At 60.7% G+C, this 26,017-nt stretch overlaps 2 protein-coding genes across 2 annotated transcripts in view; one reads left to right on the top strand and one right to left on the bottom strand.

Moving 5' to 3' along the window:
• The window catches only part of NOL4L (nucleolar protein 4 like), a 130,627-nt gene extending 112,956 nt beyond the window's left edge, over positions 1–17,671 (bottom strand). Inside the window, exon 1 of the mRNA XM_066234255.1 lies at positions 17,012–17,671. Within this exon, the coding sequence (XP_066090352.1) occupies positions 17,012–17,332 (321 nt within the window). The 5' untranslated portion in view covers positions 17,333–17,671. The remainder of the gene's footprint in view (positions 1–17,011) is intronic.
• Positions 17,475–24,524, top strand: LOC136309442 (collagen alpha-1(III) chain-like). Its single transcript, XM_066237581.1, has 4 exons — positions 17,475–18,110; positions 21,446–22,695; positions 22,794–23,594; positions 23,693–24,524. The coding sequence occupies exons 1-4, from the start codon at positions 17,475–17,477 to the stop codon at positions 24,522–24,524; spliced, it is 3,519 nt and encodes a 1,172-aa protein (XP_066093678.1).
• Positions 24,525–26,017: the final 1,493 nt, after the last annotated feature.

Genomic DNA, 26,017 nt, shown 5'->3' with positions numbered 1-26,017 from the left:
GAACACTGAGGTCTCTGGTTTGAAACCCTGGGCTTGCCTGGTCAAGGTACATAGGACAAGCAACCAATGACCAGCTAGAGTGAACAGCTGTCTTGTCCCCCACCCCCTCCTCTCTCTGTAAAATCAATAAACAAAATTTTAAAAGAAAGAATAAGTATATATATGTGTACATATATACATATGTATGTATGTATTTTTTGTTAAGGAAAGGAAATGGAATCTCCCTCTAGAAACACTGAATGTCACAGTGTGGGTGACAGTTCCTTGCCTTTCTGGTGGCCTCCCTGGAGGACAGTTCTCCCCTTTCACAGACCAGGTGCCGAAGGCAGAGGAGTGACGGCACCAGGCGCCCAAGCTTGCCGGGGCAATGCCGGACCTCCAACCCTGCCCAGGCACGCCAGGCTTCGGCCCCTGCCCCGGGCCGTCCTGGGTCAGAGGCAGGAAGGGACCTGAGGGACTGCGCTCCAGCTGACGCGGCAGCGGCCACAGCGCAGAGCAGCAGCTGGCCAGCCGGCCTGCCCGGGGCTGACATCCAGGTCGCCCTTTGCCCACAGAGGGCCTTGGGCAAGTTGCTTAAGATCTCGGTGGTTCACAGGGCTGTTGCAGGAGCCCGCTGTGCAAACACACAGGAAGCACTTAGAGCAGGCCCAGCACCTAGTGAGCCCTCAATAAATGTGAGCTCACAAACCACCACCACCACCACCACCATCCCCATCACCACCATCACAAGTGCCCTCATCACCATCACGACCATAATTACCATCATCCCCATCCTCATCCCCATCTCCACCATCACCACCATCACCGCCACAATTACATCACTACCAGCACTGCCACACCACCGCCATGCCCGGTGCTCACAAGGCATCCTGGGCTCTGCCCCACGTGACAGAAAGGGGCCTGTCCGCCGCACACCCCACATCTGTGGGGCTCACCGCTGCACCCCGGGAGGCTCTCTCCAAGTTGTTGAATGAATAAATGATGAAGAGGCTTTTATGGAGAACAAAGCGGCTGCTAGGAGGAGGAGGAAGAGGAGAGGGAAGAGAAGGGGGAGGAGCCTGTCAGCCATTCCTTGGGACCCCCAGCCCTCTCCACCTCATCCTCCAGCCTCGGCTTCCATCGGAGCTGCTGTTCCCGACTCCTGGGCCTCAGACTCCAGTCTCTTCTGCGCACATCACGGACCAGGTTCAGCTCCCTAAACGCCTCCATCCCTGTGCTCCCCTGCTCTGCAACACTCAACAGCTCCCATAGCCTGAGATCTGGCCTTCTGGGGCTCCACTAAGGGACCACCTAGCACGCCTCCCCACCCCAGGGCGCCCGGCAGGCCAGCTTCCCTTCCCCTCTTCCCACAGCTGCATGCCTGCCTGCCTGCCTGAGCTTCCCATCTGGGCAGGAATGCATCCAAAGGCTTCTGTAAGGGGCTTGGGGCCTTTGTGACCACCTGCTGACCTGCTAGCCTCCTCTGGCTCTCAGCCCTTGGGGCTGGAGGGGCCTGCCCACCAAGCAAGTCAGACAGCCCAGACAGCCCTCAATGGGACCCTGGGAATTATTACACTAGCCTTCATGTCGGTCCCATAACAGCCCAGATTCTCCAATTTTTTTCAGAGAGGGAAACTGAGGCACAAAGAGGAGAATGAAAAGACCTGAGGCATTCATTGAACAAATGTTTACTGAGTGCACTATTGACCACTATGTGCCAGGGCCTGGGAGCCCAGCCACGGGCAAGACGGCAAATATCCCTGGTCCCACAGAGCCCAAGAGGGACACACACAAAATCACTGTGTTTGCCCGAGGTTGATGAGGGTTCCGAAGTCAGAGTAAAGGGTTTGAGAATGATGGTGGACAAAGGGTGTTTTTGAAAAGGCAGTCAGGGAAGGCCTCACTGAGGAGGTGACATTTTACCTACGAGGGCCCAGCGAGGGCTGAGGGAAGAGCAGGAGTCCTGAAGGTGGAGATCCGGGCCTTAGAGAGTGAGGGGGTTTACATTTTAACACGGCACTCTGGTAGCTATCTGAAAAGGGGAGAAAGTCGGAGGAAGGGCAATAGGCGCTACCGTGGGGAGGAGGTGACCAGGACGGGGGTGGCGGGCAGTGATGAAAAAGGCCCTGCACTCCCCACACCCCCAGAGTTCCACCCCCTGGGAAAAGGGGAAGCTCAGAGGAGCTGGGCCTAGGGGGTAGCAGAGGTAGCTTGGGGACACTGGGCAGAAAGGGCTCCCCTGAGCTCAGCGAGCCAACCAGCTGGATGCCCTGACCACCAGTCGTGGAGGCGCCTGGGACCCCCGGCTCTGGGACGGCAGAGATCAAGTCTTCTCCATTCACCAGTCCCGTCACATCGCAGGTGCCCAGTAAACCTCTGTGGAATGAGTGAGCAGGACCCAGCACATCGCAGGTGCCCAGTAAACCTCTGTGGAATGAGTGAGCAGGACCCAGCACATCACAGGTGCCCATAAAAGTTTGTTGAACGAATCACTGAATGACGAGAGGGCCTGCAGCCTGTATTGTTTGCTGGTGGGTTTCCACGTCAATCTGCGCACCTTAAAGTAACTGCACTGCTGCCAGCCAATCACAGAGCCTCGCCATGAGCCAGGCCCCAGGCTCCGTCTCTTACCTGTGTCCAGCGACACCTGCCTGCCAGGTTCTACCGATATGCCCAATTTACAGAGGAGGAAACTGAGGCCCAGAGAGGTTAATTAATTTTCCCCAAAGCCACTCAGCTCCTAAGCAGCACAGCCAAGATTTGAACCCAGAGCTGGGTTCTTCTCAGATATCTTTGTTTGGATTTTTTTTTTAATTTTTTTATTTATTCATTTTAGAGAGGAGAGGGAGAGACAGAGAGAGAGAGAGAGAGAGAGAGAGAGAGAGAGAGAGAGAGAGAGGAGAGACAGAGAAGCTGGAAGCATCAACTCCCATATGTGCCTTGACCAGGCAAGCCCAGGGTTTCGAACCGGCGACCTCAGCATTTCCAGGTCGACGCTTTATCCACCGCGCCACCACAGGTCAGGCTTCTCAGATATCTTTGAATACCTCCCAAACTGGGATCTGATCAGTGACCACATCAATTCAACTGTGACTCCTCTGAGGGCAGGGACCCTCCCTGCGGCCTGAGACCTCCTTCCTGATAAGGAAGCTGAGGCCAGGAGCTGGGAACGGCTTTAAGAATCAGAGGGGGCTTCAAGAATCAGAGGGCCGGGAGGTGGCGGAGGAAGGCCTTGAAATCCCACCTTCTGGGGCCTGGCCACAGCCCTCCCTGTAGCTCCCTTGCCCCTCCCGTTTCCACCACCACCCGTCCCCAGCACAGGGGAGGGGCAGCAAGTTGAGTCCCCACATCCTGAGCCCTCGAGGAGGCAGTGATTGATTCCTGGGGCCCCGCTGATGACAGAAAACCCCTCCACACTGGGGGCCTGTCTCAAGATGCAGGGCCATTGGGCTGACCCCTAGGCTGACCTCTGAACTCTGCCTCCTGCCTCAAAGGGCAGAAGCCACAAAGACTGGGCTTCAGAACCGACAAGGGGATCTGGGCACGTGCACAATCGTCACCACAATAATAACAGTAAGAGCAACAACATCTTCTGGGCTTTATAGAAGCCTCGGTGCTCACAACAATCCAGAGAAGCGGGTCCTACCATTACCCCCGCTTTCTCAATGCAGAAACGGAGGCAGAGAGATTGTGTGAGTTGAGCGAGTCACACAGCAAGTATGTGGAGGATTCGGGATTCAAACCCAGGCAGCCCAGCTCCAGGGCCATGTATCTCAGGGAGGGACTGACACATGAAGGACTGAAACTCTCTGGCAGGGAAATAGGTGGAGGGTGACGGGGTGGTCTGGGCCCCTCTCACCCCCTTGGAGCTTCTATTTTGTGGTTGTTGTGGCTTTAAGTCACGTGTGTTACCCCGAAAACAAACTTCTCATCCTCTGTCCACAGTGCCACTTGTACCCTCTTGGGAGACCCTAAACTCTCTTCTCCCATTTCATGGCTCACCTCTCCATAAGTGCCCTCCCGAGCTCCTCCCCAGCTTCCGTGGCACCGCGCCCTGCCCTGACCCCCATCGGTGTCTCCCACAGTGGGCACTGACCGCCCGAGTCCTTCTGGGTCTGCTGGCAGACGGCTGTGGCCTGCGTGGAAGGCTGAGCCTTGTCTCATGCAGGTGGGCACAAGGCGCCCTCCGGCCCCACCTCAGCCGAACTGGGGCACGCTGGCTGACTGGTTGGCAGTGGGTCTCTATGCCACGCTCCCTGGCCTTCCCTTACTCACAGAACCCCTCAGGGACCCCCGAGGGTCATCCCCACCAGCAGATCCTGCTTGTGCCTGAGCAGCATGCCTTAGCATGCGCACAACCTGCCAGACACACTCACGCCGGGCTCCCCATCAGGAAAAGAGCCACTGTCCAAACCCATGTAATAATACCACAGGGGACCCCAGGGCCTGAGCCTTGCTGCCAAGAGGTGGGGTGGGTCCTAACTGGGTGGCTCAGTAGATTAGACAGAGCGTCCTGCCTGCCCACACGCCGAGGGTGTGGGTTTAATCCCCGGGTCAGCGTGCCCATGAGAAGCAATCAGTGAGTACACAACTAAACGGAACAACTAAGTGGGAACAACGAGTTGATGCTTCTCTCTTTCCTTTCTTTCTCTCAAATCAATGAAAAAAAAAATTTTTTTTAAGAGGCTAAAATTTTTTTAGGGAGCCGAGCGTATGACACTTCCCTATTACGTGGGCTCCCGTCCCTGTTCTGGCTCTTATACCGGCTGTGTGACCTTGGGAGTGTCACTTAACCTTTCGGAGTCTCAACGTCCTCACCAGCAAGATGAGGCGCCTAACGGTAACTAGGTAACCGTGCCTGAACGATCTCATGCAGTCTCCCAGGCAGTCCCGGGCACAGAGCGTTCATTTCAGCAGGGCGCTTGGTTCTTCGTAAGCATTCGACAGATATGCGCTAGCTGTGCCACGAGGGACGCGGCTGTTGCTGGGTCGCAGGCACTGACATGTCGGGTACTTTGAGTATCTCAAGTCATCCCCACAACAACCCGAAAAGAGCTGATGTTACTCTCCCCACTTTACGGGTGTGGAAATGGAGGCTCAGCGACGTTGAGATGCATCCAAGGTTTCTCACAGCTGGTTGTTGAGGCAGGATTGGAACCCGGGGCTCCCGGCGCCAGGGAGCATGCCCACTCGCAGTCCAGTCCCGTAACGGGTTAGCCCGGACCCTGAAGCCCAGCTCCCCTCTCGCCCTCCTTCCCGGACAGCCAACTTCTGACTGGACCAGCAGGGCTGCTGGCCTCTATTCCTACCTGCTTTGGCTCAGCCACCTTCCCTCTGCCGTGGGGCTTCCAAGGCCTTCTCTCGTCCTGATCTGGGGTGGGGGTGAGGGTCTGTCAATCCTCAGGAGCAGATCCAGCTGGCCACCCTCCTCCTGGAAGCCCTCCCCTCCAGTTTCCCTACGCACACCCCTCCTCATCCTCTTCCACTCCTGTCCACCGCCTCTTCTGTAATAATTCTCTGCTCCGGTGTGACCTGGTCCTGCCCGGACTCCACACCCCGGGGTCTCATGCCACTGGCCACAGCACAGGCACAAGCAGAGGACACTCCTGTTTCCCGTGCTGAGAGACTGACGTGGAGTCTCTCCTCACATCCACGTAGCAAAGCGACTCTGTGTGACAGGAAATCCTACGGAGCCCATTTCCTGGAGGAAGAAACTGAGGCTCAGGGAGGAACGACCACTTGCTTCCAGGCCACGCAGCTGGTTGAGTCGTGGAGCTCAGTTCAAACCTGGGACCGGGCTGAGCTCCAAAGCCCAACTCAGCAGCCCTGCTCCACACGGCCTCATTCCAGAGTCTCGGGTATTGACTCGATCACGATCGTAATCCTAAGTGTAGCTTCCTTTTACCGAGGGCTTGACTATGTCCACAGCCTGGTATAGATGCTTCTATACTATAGGTTATAGTTATACACACACACACACACAATGTATATATACGTAGAATACAGAGTAGAAAGAGGATACAAATGAAGCCACGGCTATTCTAACCCCATTTTACAGACCAGGAAACAGGCTCAGAGTGAGGAAAATTTGCCGGGATTTCACATCAGTAAATGGCAGAGCCTGGACCCACTGCCCACTGCTCTGCTGGCCTGCAGGGGCCTCCCACTCAACAGAAAACCCTTTGCCCCTCAGCCTGCTCCTGTCCCAGCCTCCAGGTCCTCCAGGAAGGCCCCATCCCCACAGAGCTTCCCAGCCCGAGCTCTCTGAACTGCCGCCCCCATCCTCCTACCTTGGCCAGGGGCTTCCCTGCCACCCTACACAGGGTCTCCTAATCACCCTTGGTAGCCTAACAGCCGTCTAGTTTGGGAATCTTCACAGTGGGTTGGGGGAGGGGGTCCTCCAAGAGACCCCGAGATGGAGCAGCAGCCCCTACTCTGTGCCTGCCTGGCCAGCTTGGTTCTGCGCCCCCTCCCCAACCAGCCCATAGGGTGTGGATTATCACCCACTTATACAGAAGGGGCCAGGGGATCGGAGTGGACAAGCCGCTGGCCCAGAACCGGAAGCTGGGAGCAGGGCCGGGATTCCAACAGGCCCGTTGCTGGCCACGATACCCTCCTGCCTTCTCTATGGCTGCTCTGCCTGGCAGCGCCCCTCTCCACGGCCCCACGAAAACGACACCCCCTCCATGGAAGCATCTCACCCCATTCTCTCCTCCGGTTTTCCCAACAACCCTGCAGGGCGGGACGACCATCAAACCCATTTTTCAGAGGAAGAAACTGAGGTTTCCTTAGCTGGGTGCCCCGCAGAGGCTGTGCCCTGGTCTGCTCACCTGCAGAATGGGGTCATAATGGCCCCCCAGGGCGGCCGAGGACCCTGCAGGACTGCGGAAACCAGGGGCCTCTCGGACACGCGTCCTCATGACACTCGGACGGAGGAGGCTCAAGGCCTGAGCATATTTTTCTCAACCCACCAGGATCCAGTCAGGACCCGGCAGGGGAGTGGGGGGGTGGGTGGGCAGGTCTCCTTGAACATTTCCTCCGCCTGGGATGCTGAGAAAAGGATGAGTCATTCCCCCCCAGGCAGAGGCCTCCCAGGAGCCTGCATCAGGTCCCAGGCAGGGCAGGGCGGGGACAGTTCCCAGCCGGGGAGGGGAAGGCGGCCCCCCAGGAACATGGCGACTCCCGAGGCCTGAGTCAACAGGTCTCTGCCAGGCCCTCCCATGCCGGGCACGACCAGCCCGGAGGCGGCTCTTGGGTTCTACCTCTAGCCCAGATCTGTTCATCTGCCTACACGTCTGGGTATCCTGAATGTCCCTCTTTCCGCCTCGGAATACAAGGTCAGCCAGGACCTCTGAGCTTCCCCCACCCCCAGTTCCCATGGAACCCAGTCCCAGCCACTCTGCCTCCTGTCTGTCCTACAAGGAAACCAGCCCACCCCGTGTGTCCCGGGCCTCAGGATGGTGTGCAATGTTTGACCAGTGGGACTGTCCTTTCCGTGGGGCTGTGGAGGGGCTCCGCGCAGGCAGGCAGCGGGGGCGTCCCGGGGAGAGCACCCTGGGAAGGCCCGAGGGAAGCGGCCAGCACCAGACCTGCACCTGGGTCCCCGCTCTGCCTCCAGCTTCCGAGTCTGGCTGTCCCTCCCTGCACCTGTTCCTCAGCCTCCTGTCTCTCCTTCTCAGGACACATCTCCCTCTTGCCAGAGCATTTTGAGGGTCCCTTCTAAAACCCGGACCTGACCTTACCTCTCCTCTACTTAAACACCCTCGGTGACTCACTAGCTCCTCTGAGCGGCTTTTCCAGATCTTTCTCTTTACATCTGGCCTCAACCCATCTCACCAGCTCATCCCCACTGGACCCCACAGCGGTTCTCAAGCTGCTCAGCCCAGTTCCCTGCCGCTACCCCCTGGACAACGTTCCGCAGAACAGGCTTCTCTAGGAAGGGGGCCCCGGTCACCATCGCACGCGGGCTGGACGCTGACCCCGCCTGAACCTGGGCCTGTCCCACCTCCTGGTCCCTGTTCGCATTTCCAGGCCATGGAATGAGCTTCCCCTGTTCTGCTCTTGCTGAAAAATGTGTTTCGCCCCTCCAGGTGTCCAGCTCAAATGTCACCTCTCCAAGGACTCCACGGAGAGACACCCTAGGGCAGGAAGATGGAAGGGTCCGGGCCCTGGGGCTCCTGAGGCCCTCTGAGTGCAGAACGAAGTGCCTGGTTCTCAGACTCCAGCTCTGAGACATCAACAGCCACTGGTGTCCCCTCCCACCTCCCTAGGGGGAGCCCCTCGGGACAGGGGCTATTCTGGGTCTTGGGGCAATTGTAGTGGACAAAACAGACAGGTCTGCCCTGGTAGAGTTCAGCCTTGTAAAGAAGCATATACTAGACACGTGAACTAGTTAAAAATATATGTGTATGTGTATGTATATGTATATGTATATGTATACACACATAAATATGTATGTATACACATATACCTATATATGCATATATATGTATGTGTATATATACACTGTGTCTATGTATATATATTATATATGTGTATATGTATATAATATATATGATGTCAGGAAGTGATAAGGACAAAGGAAAAAAATTAAGTAGAAAGAGTTAGAGGGAGAAGGTCTATGGGACCAAAGATGGTGATCAGGGAGGAAGTAACATTTGAGCAAAGACCCAGAAGAGGAGAGGGAGCCAGCCACGTAGAGGTCTGGGGGAAGAGTGTTCTGGTCTAGGAGAATTGCCAGTGCAAGGGTCCTGGGGCAGGACTGTGTTTGGTGGTTTGCAGGATAGCAAGGAGGCCAGCATGGCTGAGCTGGATTGTGCGCGGGGAGAGTGGGAGGTGGTCAGGACAGCAGGCAGCAGGGGCCAGATCCTGCAGGCCCATGCCGACTTCGGGGAAAGACTCTGGCTCTTGCTCTGGGTGAGAGAGGAGACCTGTAGGCTTCTTAGCAGAGGAGGGAAAGAATCTGATTTGCTTTTTGCAAAGCTTCCTTGGGCTCTGTTGAGCCAGAGGAGGTGACAGGGGGCCCAGAGTGGACACAAGGAGCCCAGTGGGGAGGCGGAAGCGTCACCGCCAGGCTTGGACAGGGCTGGCGGCAATGGTAGCAGTGGGGAGGTACAATCTGAGGCGTCTTCAGAAGGGAGAAGCAACAGGATTTGCAAATGGTTGGATGGGGAGGGCAGCCGGCAAGAGAACGAAGTCAGAAACGGCTCCCAGCACGGCAGGCCGCAAGGCAAGGACGGAGCCGCTATGATGAGGAGGGCAGTGCAAGATGCAAATAAGTGCTCAGGTGAATGAATGAGTGACCCCCCAGGCTTGGGAACAGACGGGCACATGCCCAGCACCGGTGCTCTGTGGGACCTTGAGCGAGTGCTCTTCACTCTGAGCCTCAGTTTCCCCATCTGCAGCTGAGAAGCCCCATGGCCCAGGGTGGCCAAGAAAACCGGATGCTGAGGGGCGCCGATGACCTTGTGGGGAGAGGACAGGCCCAGGCTTCCAATTCCCCTCTCCCACGGCCCCTCCCACTACCCCCCCAGCCCCCACAGCCTGCCCAGGCTGCAGCTGAGATGAGAAAGGAAGGGGGGAGGGGAGGGGTGGCATCTGTCTCCAACCAGGCTGGGTCTGGGCCAGCAGCAGGGCTGCCGTGAGCTCTGAGCAGCTTTTGTCCGGTGCCCTCGCAGGAGGGGCCATCGCGAGCCTGGGGTGGGGAGGTGGGCTGCGGCACCTGCGGACCCCGCCTCCACACCCCCGGGGGCATAGAGGGTCCCACAGCCGTGGAACCCACGCCCTGCCTCTGACTGACTTCCTATGGGCCTCGGGGAGGTTCCCGCCTACTTCACAGAATCCAGGGGCAGAGTCGATGAAATAAGGTGCCCGGCACGTGGCAGGGGCTTAAACACATGGGAGACGTGCTCAGACCCCAGCCCAAGGACGATTATCACTACCCCGGCCTCACCGTGTTCTCTGCAAGGTCCCACCATCCAGAACTCAGGTTTCCAGGTAGACACTGGGGCAGGAGTGAGAATGGGGCGGGGTGGGGGGGGTGGGAGAGAAGCCTCTGGGAGGTTCATTCCTCTACCTTTCTGCCTGGTAAGTGACTGCAGACCTTGGTAACCCCCCCCCCAGCACCCTGACTTCTAAAGCCTGGCACCCTCAACACCAGGAAGGGATTCAGAGAGTTAGAAGGAACCACAGAGACTCCCTTGTGCAATAACTAGGGAAACTGAGGCTCAGCGCAGGGCAGGAGCCAGCAAGGGCGGAGACAGACGCCGAGGCTTCATGCCCCAGCTCTGGGGGCGTATGCCGAACCTGTGTTCCTCACCAAGACCTGTCTGGTGATCTGTGCAATGCAGGACAACGTTCAACAGGCTCCCCCGTGGCACTGGAGGTAGAGAAATGACCAAGACACAATCTCCGGGGAACTAATCACTGCTGCCCACCTAATCCGTGCCAAGAACTTCATAGGGTCCTTTATTCCCACTGTCCTATTTAATATCCGTGATCTCGTTCATCACCATGCCCGTTTTCCAGATGAGAAAAGTGAGGCTTAATGAGATCCCGGAGCAACTAACATCCCCGAGGACTTGCTACATGCTTCAGGCTCTCCATGCATGAACGCATTCATGTTCACACCAGACCTTCCCCGCTGTCCTCTGACAGAGGGAGGATTATCAGCTCCATTTTACAGATGAAAAGACTAAGGTCAAATTAGTGAAAGGGCAAAGCTGAAATTGAAAAAACCGGGGCCCTGCGGCTTGAACCCCCCAAGCCCTTCACCTCCCCTCTACGTCAGGCTGGGCCAGGGTCGGAAGCAGGTTCAGGAGTCCTTGTTCTAATAAGCAGCCTGCCTTGGCGGGCCTTCGCTCCGCTTCCTTCTGCTCCCTCTCCTGCTTCGGGGTCCAGAAGCCAGGCCTGCTCTGATGCCAGTTAGCAGGGTGACCTCCTCAAAGGACAGCGAAGCCTTTCCCAGTCTGCCAAGCCTCCTGGAAGTGGGGCCTTGGAGCCCGTTTTCCAGATGAGGGAACTGAGATTTGGAGAGGTCAAGCAGGCTACTACTACTTACCCAGGTAACATGCAAGGAAGTCGCTGAGTTGGGATCCCGTACATAGGCCCTGGAGCTCTCTTTTCAAGTTCAGAGCCCTCTTTCCCAGAGCGACCCAGCCCACCCCTCACGGTGCCTGGCTCTGGGCTTACTAAGTGCCACCATGGCAAAGGTCACAAGCGTTTCCCTGCTGCCCTGTAGGGCAGAGAGGAGGGGAGGAGGAGGGAGAAGGATGGAAACAGGCAAATCCTTGGTCACGGTCATGGGGTCAGGAACACGACACTACCTCTTCTGTCCACTCCCTGTGCCGCACACTCGGCTCCAACAGCCGCGGAGGCCCCGGGGCAGCACAGGCTGGGGACCCCACTCAGGCTGGCTCGGTGACAAGGAATGGCAGGACCCTCCTGGAACCACCAGACTGAAGGGGGGCTCTCAATAGGGTCCTGAACATGTGTGCGTGCACACACCGTCACACTTGTGGTCTGCCGATGCCCACACCCCGGTGCTTGCACATCTGCCTACACCGACACTCACAACCGCACACGGTCACAAGCATGCAGCCTCCCCTCCACCTGTACACACACACACACACACACACACACACACACACTGCCCGGGGCACACAGCATCCCCAGCCTGCACACGGACAGGCACACGCACACTCACGCCCACAGTCACACTTCTGGCCGCACACACACATGCACTCAGCGTTCACGTGCACACTTGCTCTACCACACTTGAGTTCGCGCGCATGTGCACAGTGCTTGATCTCACCACTTCTGAGGGACAAGCTGGCTTGCAGAAGCCTAGCTTTGCCTGAGGCCGGGTCACTTTGTCCCTGGGCAGCCCAAGCGACAGGCTCTGGCCCCTCAGCCCTCCCGGAAGCATTTTTAGGACCCCAGATAGGTTTTTCCTGACTCCCAAACATGGAGGGACGCACAGCAGCCTGTCAGGTCCATGTGGAGAGGATGCCCAGGCCTGGTCTGACCCAAAAAAGGGAGCAGGCTGTCTCTACCTCCCCCACCCCAGCAGACAGCAACCGAGGACGGAGAACGGAAGTCCCAGAAAGACAGAACCCAATCCCTCCAACATCACCCAGGCTCCAAAATACAGTCCCTCCTCCCGAGTCCCCAAGACCACATTCACCAGATTTATGGAGGCTTAATTAACAAAATAGCCCACTTCTGCCTTCAGAAATCCAAATGGGGCCTGCGCCAGATGCCATTGTCAACCTTCTCCCCAAAGTCCCCCAGGACCCATGACAACAGAGGCCTATTCCCTTCTTACCCCTTATCCACCCGAGTGAATCCCAGGAAGGCCCTCAGACACCTCACACAGAGCCAATCCTGCTTCAAGCACCAGCCTCTGATTACAGACATGTTGGGGGAGTGGGGTGTGTTCTTCTAAACTAATTCAGATTAAGGTGTAACGGACTGAACACTTGTCACGAAGGGCCTAGGCTTTCAAACTGGGTCAGGCCGCAAGACACCTTAGACCGGGGTCAGCAGGGACAGGTGTGCAGACGGCACCCCAGCTCAGGGCCTGACCCTATCAGCAGTGGCCTTCGGGAAGCTCTGAGCCTCCCTAAGCCTCAGTTTACTCATCTGACGGATGGCGATAATAATAACAGCACCGCCCTAGGTTGCTGTGAGCACTTGGTGAGCCCCTGGGTCCCGGTGGCTCTCAGCACAGTGAGAGGCACCCGAGCAGTAACTCAAAAAGGGTCACTGTGGTGACAATTTGAAGAAAAGCAGGAAATACGAAGGTACTTAGCCGAAGGTCACAGCCTATCCTACACGGCGCTAAGTCAGAGGCCGTTTCCCGCCCAGACCAACGGCCGCAGGTGCCAAAGGTTTGCACAAAAGCTCTGGGGAGAAGGGCCGAAGACTGTGAAAACGCTCTCCACTAAATGAACGTTGTCTGCAGCCTGGGAAAAGACCACCATTAGTCAATTTGGCCAGCACAACACCTGGGGTCCAGCTTACCAGAGAGCCCGGTGTTGAGAGTGCAGTTTGGCAAGCCGGCGTTGCCCCTCAGGGAATGGGGCTCTAATGGGGGGTCCCCGGCGGCACGGGATTGGATCACGGAGAAGTTCCAGTCCTGCCTCCCTACCCACACAAACTTCCTCTCTTGGGGCCTCAGTGTTCCCATCTGGAAGATGGTCGAGTTGGGCTGAGAACATCTTTCCCCAAGAAGCCCTGGGGCTCTGTGGTCTAAGGAGTTGACAAGACAGCCCAGGGCCCACCTCCAAACCTAACCTGTGGCCCCCACAGGCCCTGAAGATAGTCCCATTCTGAGCCACCAGAGGAAAAGGAAAGGGGCTGGGTCACTTTGTGGCTGACACTGAAACAGACTCACAGGGTCTTGCCTCCAAGGGGTTTGCGTCCCCGGTTTGGCAGGCCAGGGAGGCAGAGCAGCCCAAACACAAGAAATAATAAGTCCTACCCAGGCTTTGCGCAGCCAGGAGGCCCGGCTGGCTCTTGTCATCAAAAGATCTTATCCCCATGAGCACCCAGTGCCCAGCGCTGAGGACTCCACCCTCCTCCCCTCAGCCCTCCACCTCCACTTCTATTTCCTGTGACAACCTGCAAACTGAAGACCAACTTGCCTCTGCCCCCACCCCCAGGCTTCTGCTCGACCCCCGCCCTGCCCCACCCCCCACCCGGGCCCCAGCTGCAGGAGGCCCAGGCAGAGTGTAATTCCCCTTGCCCTCCTCTCAGCCCTCGGCCAGTCCGGACAGATTAAGCCTTTGTCACACACACCCAGAAAAGCTCAGGGCCAGATGGGACAGGACAAGTGGTGTCAGATCATCGACCCGCTGCTGGCCGGGGACTCAGGGAAGGGCCCCCAACCACAGCACCACATATGGCTGTGGGAGGAGGAAAGGGGGCCAGGGCGGGGGCAGCAACATGGAACAGAAAGGACACACCACGGCCACTCTGGCGACCTGAGCCCATGCAGGGGGCCCTCGTGCACCAGCACCCTCTCTTTCCTGAAATTTATCAGCCTGGCTTCTTGATCACATCCTCAGTTAGGCCCACTCGCTCACTCCCCCCCAGCCAGAGTCCAACCCATTCCAATGCCCCGGTGCCCCCTCACAAGACCTGTGGGTGCTACACAAATGCCTCAGCCAAAGGTTTACGGCCCAATGACCTTCATAAGACCCACCCAGGACAAAACTACAGGAGCTCTCCCACCTGCCACCAGAGGCAACCACAACTTGTGTATGTGTCTGTGTACGTTGAGTGCACAGACCAGCAAAGGTGGGGGATGTCCTTTGCACCTTTTCAAGAAAGTCCCCTTCAGCTCCTCCCAGGAAGAGGCCTTGGCTGCCCCTGAATCCCCAGCAGGATTCTCTTCTCTTAGATCAGTGAAAAGGAAAATGGATCTGTAAAAATAATAACTGAGCCCCAGGAAGGTGCTTGGAGATGGGGGGGGGTCTTCTGTAGCTGGCTCCGGCTGGCTGGGCAAGTGGCAGGTAACTAACAGGCTCTCTGGGGACCAGCAGGTGGACCTGGGGAGCTCCAGGGGCAGGCTGTCACAGGAGGGCAGGTCTGTTGTGTTTGTGGTCCTGCTGGCAGCCCGGACAGGGAGGCCGAGGTCCCCTTTCTCTGACTCCCAGGCAGGTGGTCCCTTGGGGAAGGCTTATTATTGGTCTGGGAGCCAGGGGAGAGGCTTGGGAGGCCCCTGCTGCCAGGGTGGGTCAGTGTGGACCTCCTGAAGGTTACAAAGGAGAGCTGGCTGGGCTGGCATGGCAGGACCTGGGGCCCAGACTCAGCACCCAATTTCTGCATGTGGCCTGGATGGGCATGTGTGTTCTTGCTCTGCCTTGACCGCTGTGTGGCTAAGGGGTTAGGGGGACCACACCATGAAGCCCACTCCCTGGAGGAGAGGTCAACCCACACAGAGGACCAGTGAGTCAGCTGCCAAGGCTGAGGGTCACCTACCCTCAACTCCAGGAGTGGGTACAATATGGGCTCCTGCCTCAGACTAAGAAGGAGATTGAGTCAAGACTCCTAGCTCTTTAGGGAGGGATAACCCTGAAGCAGTGGGTAGGGGGGCATCAATGAGCTGGGAAGCCTGGATGGCTCAGGGCAATGACTCAGGGGAGGGGGCACAGACCCAGCCAACCATCTGGTGGGTCACTGACCTCCAAAAACCACACTTAGGCTGGGGACACCAGTCCAAGATGGGAGAGAACAGAGAGGAGTAAGAACTAGCAGGGCAAGGAGAGTTGACCTAGACTGGGGACAGGCAATGACCCATACTCCCCGTGTGGGAAAGCGGACACAGAATTAGGCTGGGGGAGGCGGGTCCCTGACTCGATCAGGGGGCAGGCAATGACCCAGGCTCCCCGGGTTTGAAAGAGAGCACTGATTTAGGTGTGTGTGTGTGTGGGGGGGGGGGGGTCCCGGTCCCTGACTCTCGCGGGGTGGGACACTGCCCCAGCCTTTCCCTTCGACAATCGGGCCCCAGTGAGACCTTCGGCCCGGCCCACTGCTCTGGGTCCGGCCCGAGGCGGCAGCGGCGCAGATGGGTTGCTGGCGGCCGCAGCGGCAGCGGCGCGGTTATCAGCGCTCCTCGCAGATGGGCCGCCCGCCCTCCGCGCTCACGGCTCCCCACTCCCCGCGGCCTGCAGCCCCGTCCCCTGGGCGCGGGGTGGGGGGAGAGGCGCCTCCGGATCCTCTCCCTAGCTCCCGTCTCCCTCCCTCGAGGCCCCCTCACCCCGCGGGCCGGGCCCGGGCGGCCGCCGGAGGGGGAGGGGGAGGGGACAAGTGCACTTTTCGTAACGACCAAATCAATTGTGTGTGAAGAGCCCGCTCCGGCCGGGTACCGGGCTAGGCGCGGGGCGGCGGGCCGGACGGGGGAGGAGCGCGGAGGGGGGATCGGGAGAACAAGCGAGGGAGGGAGGCCGGCGCGGGGCGGCCCCGTTCGCTCGCTCGGGCCGGGCGAGGCCAGGCAGGGAGTGAGGGGGGCAGGGAGAGAGGCCGGCCGGGCCCGGCCGGGCCGGGGGCTGAACGCACTAATGGAGGGTCTCCGCGACTTAAAGTTCAAAGCTCAGCAGCGCCCCGGGAGCAGTCGTCCCCCCCCAGCCCCCACCCGCTGCAGAACAATGAGGTCCCGGCGGGGGAGCCGCGGGGCCCGCGCCGCACGCCCTCTCCAGGGCGCCCCGGGCCGGAGGGGACGCCCCCGCCCAGCCGCCCGCCTCCTCCCTCCCGGCGGCTGCGGTTCCCCGCCCCCTCCCCCACGCCACCCCGCCCGGACCGGGCTGGCCCCGGGGACGGGGGAGGGGAAGGGATGGATAGGTCAGGCCGCCCCCGTCCCAGGGAGGAGGGAGCTAGGGGCCCAGGGGGCGGAGGGGGCGCCCCACCCACCCGGGGGAGGCTGCTCCTGCGCCAGGCTGCGGCTCGGGCTGCCCCTCCCTGGGCCAGCCCCGGGTGGGGTCGGAAAGACAGTGCCCTGGCGGGCCCCCTCCCCGGGCACTGGAAAGGCGAGTGGACTCCCCGTCCCGTAGCGGCCCCTGCCCCCCGCCCGCGGTACCACCCTCCGCACACACACGCGCGCGCGCACACACACACACACACACACACCGCCCAGCCGGCCCGGGGGCGGGAGCGCGAGGCGCCCGGGACAGGCAGCCCCTGGGCGAGCGGGGCGGGGGGGGGAGGTTCAGGCTCCAGAGAAGCCGCCTGCTGGCTGGGGGAGGGGACAGGAGGACGGAACATGCTGGGGTGAGAAGCCCGGGACAGCCCGCCCCGCACGGCCACGGCCAGGGCAGCGGCGCAGAGGGGGGCAGGGACGCCCCGAACCCGGAGCGCTGCCTGAGCGGGCTGGGGCGGGCGGGTGAGCAGGGTCGCGTGCGCCTAGGGCGGGCCAAACCCACGGACAGCCTCAGGGACACAGGTTCGGACACACATCCACACCCCCACCCCGCCCCCGCCCGCCCCGAACCCCGCGGCGGGACCGGCCCGCGGCCGCCGCGCGCGCACTCACCGAGCCCGTCTTGACCGGCACATACACCACTTGGCCCATCTTGGGTTCCCGGCCGCTGCCCAGGCGGAAGCCCTTGGAGCGCACCCAGAACTGGAACTTGCCTTTTTCGCCGGCCGCCGGGCCGCTGCCCGCGCCGGTCCCGCCGCCGCCCTGCAGGACCTCGGCGATCCGCTGGTATTTGCTGCGTGTCACCGTCTTGGTTTTGGCCGAGTCGCCGTAGGTGCGCAAGCACCAGTCCCGGAACTGGCGGCCCAGCTCCGAGTCCCCGGGACTGCGCTCGCGCTCCCAGCCCCCGCGCAGCAGCAGCGTCGGCTTCGGCATCCTCCCGCCGCGCCCGGCGCCCTCGGGGGCGGGCCGGCCACCCGGCCGCCCGGTGCTGGGACTGGGCTGGGCTGGGCTGGGCCGGGCCGGGGCGCGCCGCGGCCCGGGCTGTCCCACGGTGTGGCTCCGGAGCAGCTGCTTGATGGGCACGGGCGGCGGCCAGACGCACGGGGCTGCGGCGCGCTCTGTCCTGCTCGGGCGGCGGCGGCGGCGGCGGCGTTGGCGGCGGCGGCTCCGGCTCGCCTCCTGCTCCGCCTCCTCCTCCCCCCGGCCGGGATGCAGGAGCGATGGAGGCAGCTCCGGGCCCGGAGGTGCAGAGGGGGCGGGCCGCCCCGCGGGCGGCCGGGGGAGGCGGGAGGCGGGGAGCGGCCCCGGGCGCGGGGAGCGAGACCGAGCCTGGGCGCAGGCGGCGGCGGCAGCGGCAGCGGCGGCGGCTGTCAGCTCGCGCGGTTCATCCTGCTCTCGCTCAGGCTCCCGCTGCCGCTGCTCTTCCTCCTCCTCCTCCTCCTCCCGCGCCCGCCTCCACCACGCCGCGGGATCCCACCTGTTAGAGCGTCGCAGCCTTCGCCGCCGTGCCCCCCCCCCTCCCGCGCCCGCCCGCGGGGCCCAGCCTCCGCCCCAGCCCGGCCCCTGGGGGCGTGGGGGCTTCCGCGCCCGCAGCCCCTGGGAGGGCCGGAGCCGCAGGCGCGCAGTGCTCAGCCCTGAGACTGAGTTCCCTCTGGCCGGGCCTGGCCCAAGCTTCCCAGGCCGTCTCCTCCTGGACCTGGCGGTCTCACAGGTAGTAGGGCACAGACCCCGCCCGGCCACTAGAGTCCCTGCTTCGCCAGGCTACCCCGCCCGGTTTTTAGTCAGCGCTGGCGGTACAGGGCAGGGCCCCTCTTGGCAACTAGCCTGACCTCTCTAATGCGAGCCCAGGGCCAGAAGAGCAATGTTCCCTTGGGGAACCCCTAACTGCCACCTTAAGACCCCCCAACTTCCTCCCCTCAGCCTCATCCCATATTCCCCAAAGTTTAGCCAGCCTTGCTTCTACCAGCCTCACTGCCCTGGGACAGCCCCAGGCCCCAAGGAAGTCATCGTCAGCATTGGCCCATGGCCTCATTCAGGCCAGCCCTACCAAGGCTTCAGGCAACACTCAACACACCCATAAATTCAGCCTGAAATACCATCTTCGTGGGTGCACCTTGGCCCAGAATCTCTAGCTTAATAAACTCAGGTGGCCTACCATCTCCCTCCTCCCTGGGCAGGGCTGAGCTAGAGTAAAGCCAGCCCCCTCCCCCTTAACAAAATTACCAACATAAATAAAGGCACAGGCCAGTTCTCCTGAATTTCTGTCCTCCTTTCTTAACAGGTCTCAAAGAATTGCTGTGTCTCTTTCTGTGCTGTTCCCTGGGGTTTAGCCCACACATCCCCAGGCCTCCCCTGTAAGTCACCAGCCCAGCCTGAGGCCCAGATTTTGGCCAATGCAGGACCATTTTCTGCCTAGAAGTACTAAGTACCCTCATCCCAAGGTACTCCACTCTGGTATCTACCACGTGCCATGTCCTGGCAGCCCTGAGAGGCAAAGGGAACCTGGCCATTTTTACAGGTTGGAGGCCTGGGGGCTTAGAGAGGTGGCTTGACCTGCTCAAGGTCATGTGGGAAGGAAGGAAAGGTTTCAGCTCATAGGTCTATCTGGCTCTTGCTACCACATCCTACAAGAAGTCTCGCCCTACCATCTTGCTGGGAGGAATTCCAGTTCCCTTCCCCCAGTAGATAGGGAGTGAAGGGCCCATGTCTGACTCATCCCTATACCCCAGGCCCTAGCCTACCACCTGGCACACAGTAGGTGCCAATAAATGCTGAAATAACCCAAGAGGTCATCCAAGTCCCAACTTCTCTCTGCATTTCACATAGACTTATTTTTAGATAATTTACATTTCCATGTTGCTTTATATACACCAACAATTCCCATCATGTTTCCTCTTTTTCTTCCTAAGAGCTCTTTTTGATTCCAAGCTGGCATGCCTATTGTTTCAGAGATGACCCCTGGGGCTCAGAGAGGGGACGGCACTACCAAAGGGCCACCCGACTCCAGGGGCGCGGGGGCTCCTGCCTGATTTGGAAGCCCCCTTGCCCTGCTGACTTTTCCAATATACCCCTTGACACCCCCACGGCTGACTTCCTTCCTGCGAGGCCACAGTGCTCTAGCGGGCCCTGGTGCCTAGGCGGTGGGGGATCCCATTGGAGCATCGATCTCTCTATCCAGTTCCAAGAAACAGTTGAATAACCATAAAGCTAGACCACCTCTGCATGGAATCTGGGTCTTACCCTGCCTTACAGAATCAAAAACCTGGTTGTCGATCCCGGGGCGGACTTCTGGCCTGGCAGAAGCTGTGATACAGTGAAAAGACTAGAGGCTTTGGGTGGAGTCAGACAGACTTGGGATTCCATCCTGACCACTATTTGCCATGGGATTCTTCAGGCTCTTCATACCCAATGGCTGCCTCCCACCTAAATGAGCCCATCAGCCCACCCTTTGCTGTGTGGCCTCAGGCCGGTCACTGAACCCCAACTGCCTCATCTGCACAAGGGACAGAGCGCCATGGCTATAAAGGCTCGGCAGAATACATTATGTGAGGGAGCCTGGCATGTAACAGGTCTTCCAATAAATGCCATTTTTCTCCTTCACAGAGGCTGCAAAGTATTCAAGGAGGAGGAGGATGAGCATTTTTTGATACTGTTCATGCTTTATTCATTCAACAAACATTTCTTGAGCAGTCATTATGCCCCAGGTGCTGGGGGGGGATAGTCATGGGATCCCAAGGTCCTTGCCCTCTTGGAGCTTACTGATGGGTGGGGCGGGGGTAGAGGGAGGCTGTTGAATAAACTAACTATCAATAATTATATCTTGGGGAAAGGGCCATATGGGAAAGAGGAAGCTGCAAAAAACAGTGCTTTTCTTAGGGGGATCGGGAAAGAGCCCTCCGAGGAGGTAGACTTGAGTAGTGACTTAAATAAAAAGAAGCTAGCTAGGCTATGTTAGGAGGAAAGAGCATTCCAGGCCAAGGCAGCAGCATGTGCAAAGGCTCTGAGGTAGGAAAGAGACGGGCATTTTCCAGAAGCTGGAAGGCGGCAGGTGTGGCTAGAGGGAGGTGAATGAGGAAGGGACTGGAAGGCAGTAAACGGGGAAAACTTTGGATTGCATTCTAGATGTGATGGGAAGCCATTGGCGAGTTTTAAATAGGGGAGAAACTGAGACATTAGAAAGGAAAGGAGCAATGGAGGGCAGCCAGAGCGGGCCAGGGGTCTGTGGGTACGGAGCTTGCAGGTCAGAGGCCGTGGTTTCTCCTCCCGGGCGTCGGCTCCCCCCCCCACACACACACACCAGACACATCTCAGCCTCCTGCCCCAGGTAGGGGCGGCTGACCCCAGGAGTGAGGACGGCCTGCTACAACCCCTGACCACTTCTGTGGAAACAGATTCTTGGACCTCTGGTCTGTGCATATCAGTGGCATGCTTTAGCAGGAAGGCCCTGCCCCAGAGCATGCTGGGTAGGAGGTAAGTTTCTCACAATGCTCAGATTGGGGGTGAGGTGGACAATCGTGATCTTAAGGGGGCAACTGTTCCTCCTTTCTTCCCATTTGAGAAACTGGCCAAAAGGTTTCTTCTCAGTCTCAAACCCCATTAATCACAGGTCAGTGGAGCCTCTGGCTGTATTTTTTTTTTACCTTTAATCCAGGTGTCCAAGGGAGGCTGGGATCAAAGCTGGGGTCCTGGGCCCCAGAGCTTGTGTCTGCTTAGGATACTGACAGTAATATGCTGGATCACAGAGGTGAGTGGTGAAGGGTCTGCGGAATGTCTGTCTAGTTTAAACTGCCTGTTACAGATGGGTAAACTGAGTCCCACAGTCGCCAACAGGCTCAGAGCCATAGGCAGAGCAGGACCCTGGCCTTTGTCTGGTTTGGCCCAAATCACCTATTTTTCACTAAGCTCTGACTGTGGGCCCAGATCAGTAGAAATGCCTGCAACTCAAAGGTGAGGTGTCCCCCACCCCCCGCTGCCCTAGGTGGGATGGTTTCAGGCCTAGGGTTGAGCAGAGCGACTCAGATACCCACAGAGGCCTGTCCGCCAAAGGCCAGGAGGAAGCCCCGGAGCCTCGCGGGGGGGATGTCCACCGAAGGCCGGGAGGAGGCCCCGGAGCCTCGCGGGGGGATGTCCACCGAAGGCCGGGAGGAGGCCCCGGAGCCTCGCGGGGGGATGTCCACCGAAGGCCGGGAGGAGGCCCTGGAGCCTCGCAGAGGGGTGTCCGCCAAAGGCCGGGAGGAGGCCCCGGAGACTTGCAGAGGGGTGTCCGCCAAAGGCCGGGAGGAGGCCCCGGAGCCCCGCGGGGGGATGTCCACCAAAGGCCGGGAGGAGGCCCCGGAGCCTCGCAGAGGGATGTCCACCAAAGGCCGGGAGGAGGCCCCGGAGCCCCGCGGGGGGATGTCCACCAAAGGCCGGGAGGAGGCCCCGGAGCCCCGCGGGGGGATGTCCACCAAAGGCCGGGAGGAGGCCCCGGAGCCCCACGGGGGGATGTCCACCAAAGGCCGGGAGGAGGCCCCGGAGCCTCGCAGAGGGGTGTCCACCAAAGGCCGGGAGGAGGCCCCGGAGCCTCACGGGGGGATGTCCACCAAAGGCCGGGAGGAGGCCCCGGAGCCTCGCGGGGGGATGTCCACCAAAGGCCGGGAGGAGGCCCCGGAGCCTCACAGAGGGATGTCCACCAAAGGCCGGGAGGAGGCCCCGGAGCCTCGCAGAGGGGTGTCCACCAAAGGCCGGGAGGAGGCCCCGGAGCCTCACGGGGGGATGTCCACCAAAGGCCGGGAGGAGGCCCCGGAGCCTCGCAGAGGGATGTCCACCAAAGGCCGGGAGGAGGCCCCGGAGTCTCGCAGAGGGGTGTCCGCCAAAGGCCGGGAGGAGGCCCTGGAGCCTCGCAGAGGGGTGTCTGCCAAAGGCCGGGAGGAGGCTCCGGAGCCTCGCAGAGGGGTGTCCGCCAAAGGCCGGGAGGAGGCCCCGGAGCCCCGCGGGGGGATGTCCACCAAAGGCCGGGAGGAGGCCCCGGAGCCCCGCGGGGGGGATGTCCACCAAAGGCCGGGAGGAGGCCCCGGAGCCCCGCGGGGGGATGTCCACCAAGGGCCGGGAGGAGGCCCCGGAGCCCCGCGGGGGGATGTCCACCGAAGGCCGGGAGGAGGCCCCGGAGCCTCGCGGGGGATGTCCACCGAAGGCCGGGAGGAGGCCCCGGAGCCTCGCGGGGGGGTGTCCACCAGAGGCCGGGAGGATGCCCCGGAGCCTCGCAGAGAGATGGCCACCAAAGGCCGGGAGGAGGCCCCAGAGCCTCGCGGGGGGATGTCCACCGAAGGCCGGGAGGAGGCCCCGGAGCCTCGCGGGGGATGTCCACCGAAGGCCGGGAGGAGGCCCCGGAGCCTCGCGGGGGGGTGTCCACCAGAGGCCGGGAGGAGGCCCCGGAGCCTCGCAGAGAGATGGCCACCAAAGGCCGGGAGGAGGCCCCGGAGCCTCGCGGGGGGATGTCCACCGAAGGCCGGGAGGAGGCCCCGGAGCCTCGCGGGGGGATGTCCACCGAAGGCCGGGAGGAGGCCCCGGAGCCTCGCGGGGGGGTGTCCACCAGAGGCCGGGAGGATGCCCCGGAGCCTCGCAGAGAGATGGCCACCAAAGGCCGGGAGGAGGCCCCGGAGCCTCGCGGGGGGATGTCCACCAAAGGCCGGGAGGAGGCCCCGGAGCCTCGCAGAGGGATGTCCACCAAAGGCCGGGAGGAGGCCCCGGAGCCTCGCGGGGGGGTGTCCACCAGAGGCCGGGAGGATGCCCCGGAGCCTCGCGGGGGGATGTCCACCGAAGGCCGGGAGGAGGCCCCGGAGCCTCGCGGGGGGATGTCCGCCAAAGGCCGGGAGGAGGCCCCGGAGCCTCGTGGGGGGATGTCCGCCAGAGGCCGGGAGGAGGCCCCGGAGCCTCGCGGGGGGATGTCCACCAGAGGCCGGGAGGAGGCCCCGGAGCCTTGTGGGGGGATGTCCGCCAGAGGCCGGGAGGAGGCCCCGGAGCCCCGCGGAGGGGTGTCCGCCAAAGGCCGGGAGGAGGCCCCGGAGCCCCGCGGGGGGATGTCCACCAAAGGCCGGGAGGAGGCCCCGGAGCCCCGCGGGGGGATGTCCACCAAAGGCCGGGAGGAGGCCCCGGAGCCCCGCGGGGGGATGTTCACCGAAGGCCGGGAGGAGGCCCCAGAGCCTCGCGGGGGGATGTCCACCGAAGGCCGGGAGGAGGCCCCGGAGCCTCGCGGGGGATGTCCACCGAAGGCCGGGAGGAGGCCCCGGAGCCTCGCGGGGGGGTGTCCACCAGAGGCCGGGAGGATGCCCCGGAGCCTCGCAGAGAGATGGCCACCAAAGGCCGGGAGGAGGCCCCGGAGCCTCGCGGGGGGATGTCCACCAAAGGCCGGGAGGAGGCCCCGGAGCCTCGCAGAGGGATGTCCACCAAAGGCCGGGAGGAGGCCCCGGAGCCTCGCAGAGGGATGTCCACCGAAGGCCGGGAGGAGGCCCCGGAGCCTCGCGGGGGGATGTCCACCGAAGGCCGGGAGGAGGCCCCGGAGCCTCGCGGGGGGATGTCCGCCAAAGGCCGGGAGGAGGCCCCGGAGCCTCATGGGGGGATGTCCGCCAGAGGCCGGGAGGAGGCCCCGGAGCCTCGCGGGGGGATGTCCACCAGAGGCCGGGAGGAGGCCCCGGAGCCTTGTGGGGGGATGTCCGCCAGAGGCCGGGAGGAGGCCCCGGAGCCTCGCGGAGGGATGGCCACCAAAGGCTGGGAGGAGGCCCTGGAGCCTCCCGGGGGGATGTCCACCAAAGGCCGGGAGGAAGCCCCGGAGACTCACAGAGGCCTGTCCACCAAAGGCCGGGAGGAGGCCCCGGAGACTCGCAGAGGTGTGTCCACCAAAGGCCGGGAGGAGGCCCCAGAGCCTCGCAGAGGGATGTCCACCAAAGGCCGGGAGGAGGCCCCGGAGCCTCGCAGAGGGGTGTCCGCCAAAGGCCGGGAGGAGGCCCCGGAGACTCACAGAGGCCTGTCCACCAAAGGCCGGGAGGAGGCCCCGGAGCCTCGTGGGGGGATGTCCACCAAAGGCCGGGAGGAGGCCCCAGAGCCTCACAGAGGGATGTCTACCAAAAGCCGGGAGGAGGCCTCGTAGAGGGATGTCCATCAAAGGCCGGGAGGAGGCCTCGTAGAGGGATGTCCACCAAAGGCCGGGAGGAGGCCTCGTAGAGGGATGTCCATCAAAGGCCGGGAGGAGGCCTCGTAGAGGGATGTCCACCAAAGGCCGGGAGGAGGCCTCGTAGAGGGATGTCCACCAAAGGCCGGGAGGAGGCCCCGGAGCCTTGCAAAGGGGCGGTGTTCAATGTCAGGCGCTGGTGCCACATCAGTTGTGCAACCATTGCCACCACCCCCCACTTCAAAGCATCCCCCCCTGCAGTCTGCCCGGCCATGCCAACCTGCTGCTTCTGGCCCACCTGACTCAAAAAGGCTTCCTGACCATTCTGTTTGGTTCAGGGACTTCTGTGGTGGCCCACAGAACCCCGGGCCTTTCCCATCCCAGCTCTAACTACAGATGTCATCATGATTGCCTGGTTGCTTGTACCTCCCAGCACCTACCACAGGGGCTGAGGTTTAATGGTTATTGAGTAAACAAGCGAATGAACGAACGAACTATACTCCAAACGCATGTCTCAGACTGGAGTCTACAGCATTTCCCACCACAGTGCTCCGCCTCCTCCTAATCAGTCAGTCGGTCATCATTTAGTGTGCCCTTCCCGAGGGGTTCTACCACTGAATGACCTCATAGGAGCACCTTGATTTCTCCCAGCCTCAGTTTTCAATGGTGGTAAACTGGGCTGCTATGAGAATAAGCACTCAATAAATGTTAACTCTTAGTATCCCTACGTCCATCTACTGTTTGTTCCTGTGCCAGTTTGTGTATCCTCTGTGTGCCTGGCATGGGGAATACAGCCATAAACAACGTGGACCCAGCCCCGCCCTGGTGACGCTCATCGACTAGCTGACTTAAAAAATTATGACAGCCTGACCAGGCGGTGGCGCAGTGGATAGAGCGTCGGACTGGGTGACCCAGGTTCGAAACCCTGAGGTCACCAGCTTGAGCATGGGCTCATCTGGTTTGAGCAAAAAGCCCACCAGCTTGGACCCAAGGTCGCTGGCTTGAGCAAGGGGTTACTCGGTCTGCTGAAGGCCCGCGGTCAAGGCACATATGAAAAAGCAATCAATGAACAACTAAGGTGTCGCAACAAAAAAACCCCTGATGATTGATGCTTCTCATTTCTCTCCAGTCCTGTCTGTCCCTGTCTATCCCTCTCTCTGACTTTCTTTCTGTCCCTGTTAAAAAAATAAAATTAAAAAAAATAAAAATGAAAAAATTAGGACAAATGGGTCGAGAGTTGAAAAACAGAAAGGTGCTGCTGTAAGGTCACACGACGGGGGCTTAGACGAGCATCTTTGAGAAGCCCTACCCTAAGGGTTCCTTGGACAGAGGCACTCAGGGCAAAGACAAGGGGAAGGAGAAAAGTGTCCCCACACCTCCAGGGGCCCCTGCCACGGTGCCTGTGGAACCATACCAAGTGGGGAAATCTGTCTGCCTCACAGTCTGAGAACTCCTTGAGTCCAGGATCTCTC

The sequence above is a fragment of the Saccopteryx bilineata genome, chromosome 6 (assembly GCF_036850765.1).
Source record: "Saccopteryx bilineata isolate mSacBil1 chromosome 6, mSacBil1_pri_phased_curated, whole genome shotgun sequence".
Taxonomy (NCBI): domain Eukaryota; kingdom Metazoa; phylum Chordata; class Mammalia; order Chiroptera; family Emballonuridae; genus Saccopteryx; species Saccopteryx bilineata.
This window is presented reverse-complemented; position numbering and strand designations above follow the sequence as displayed.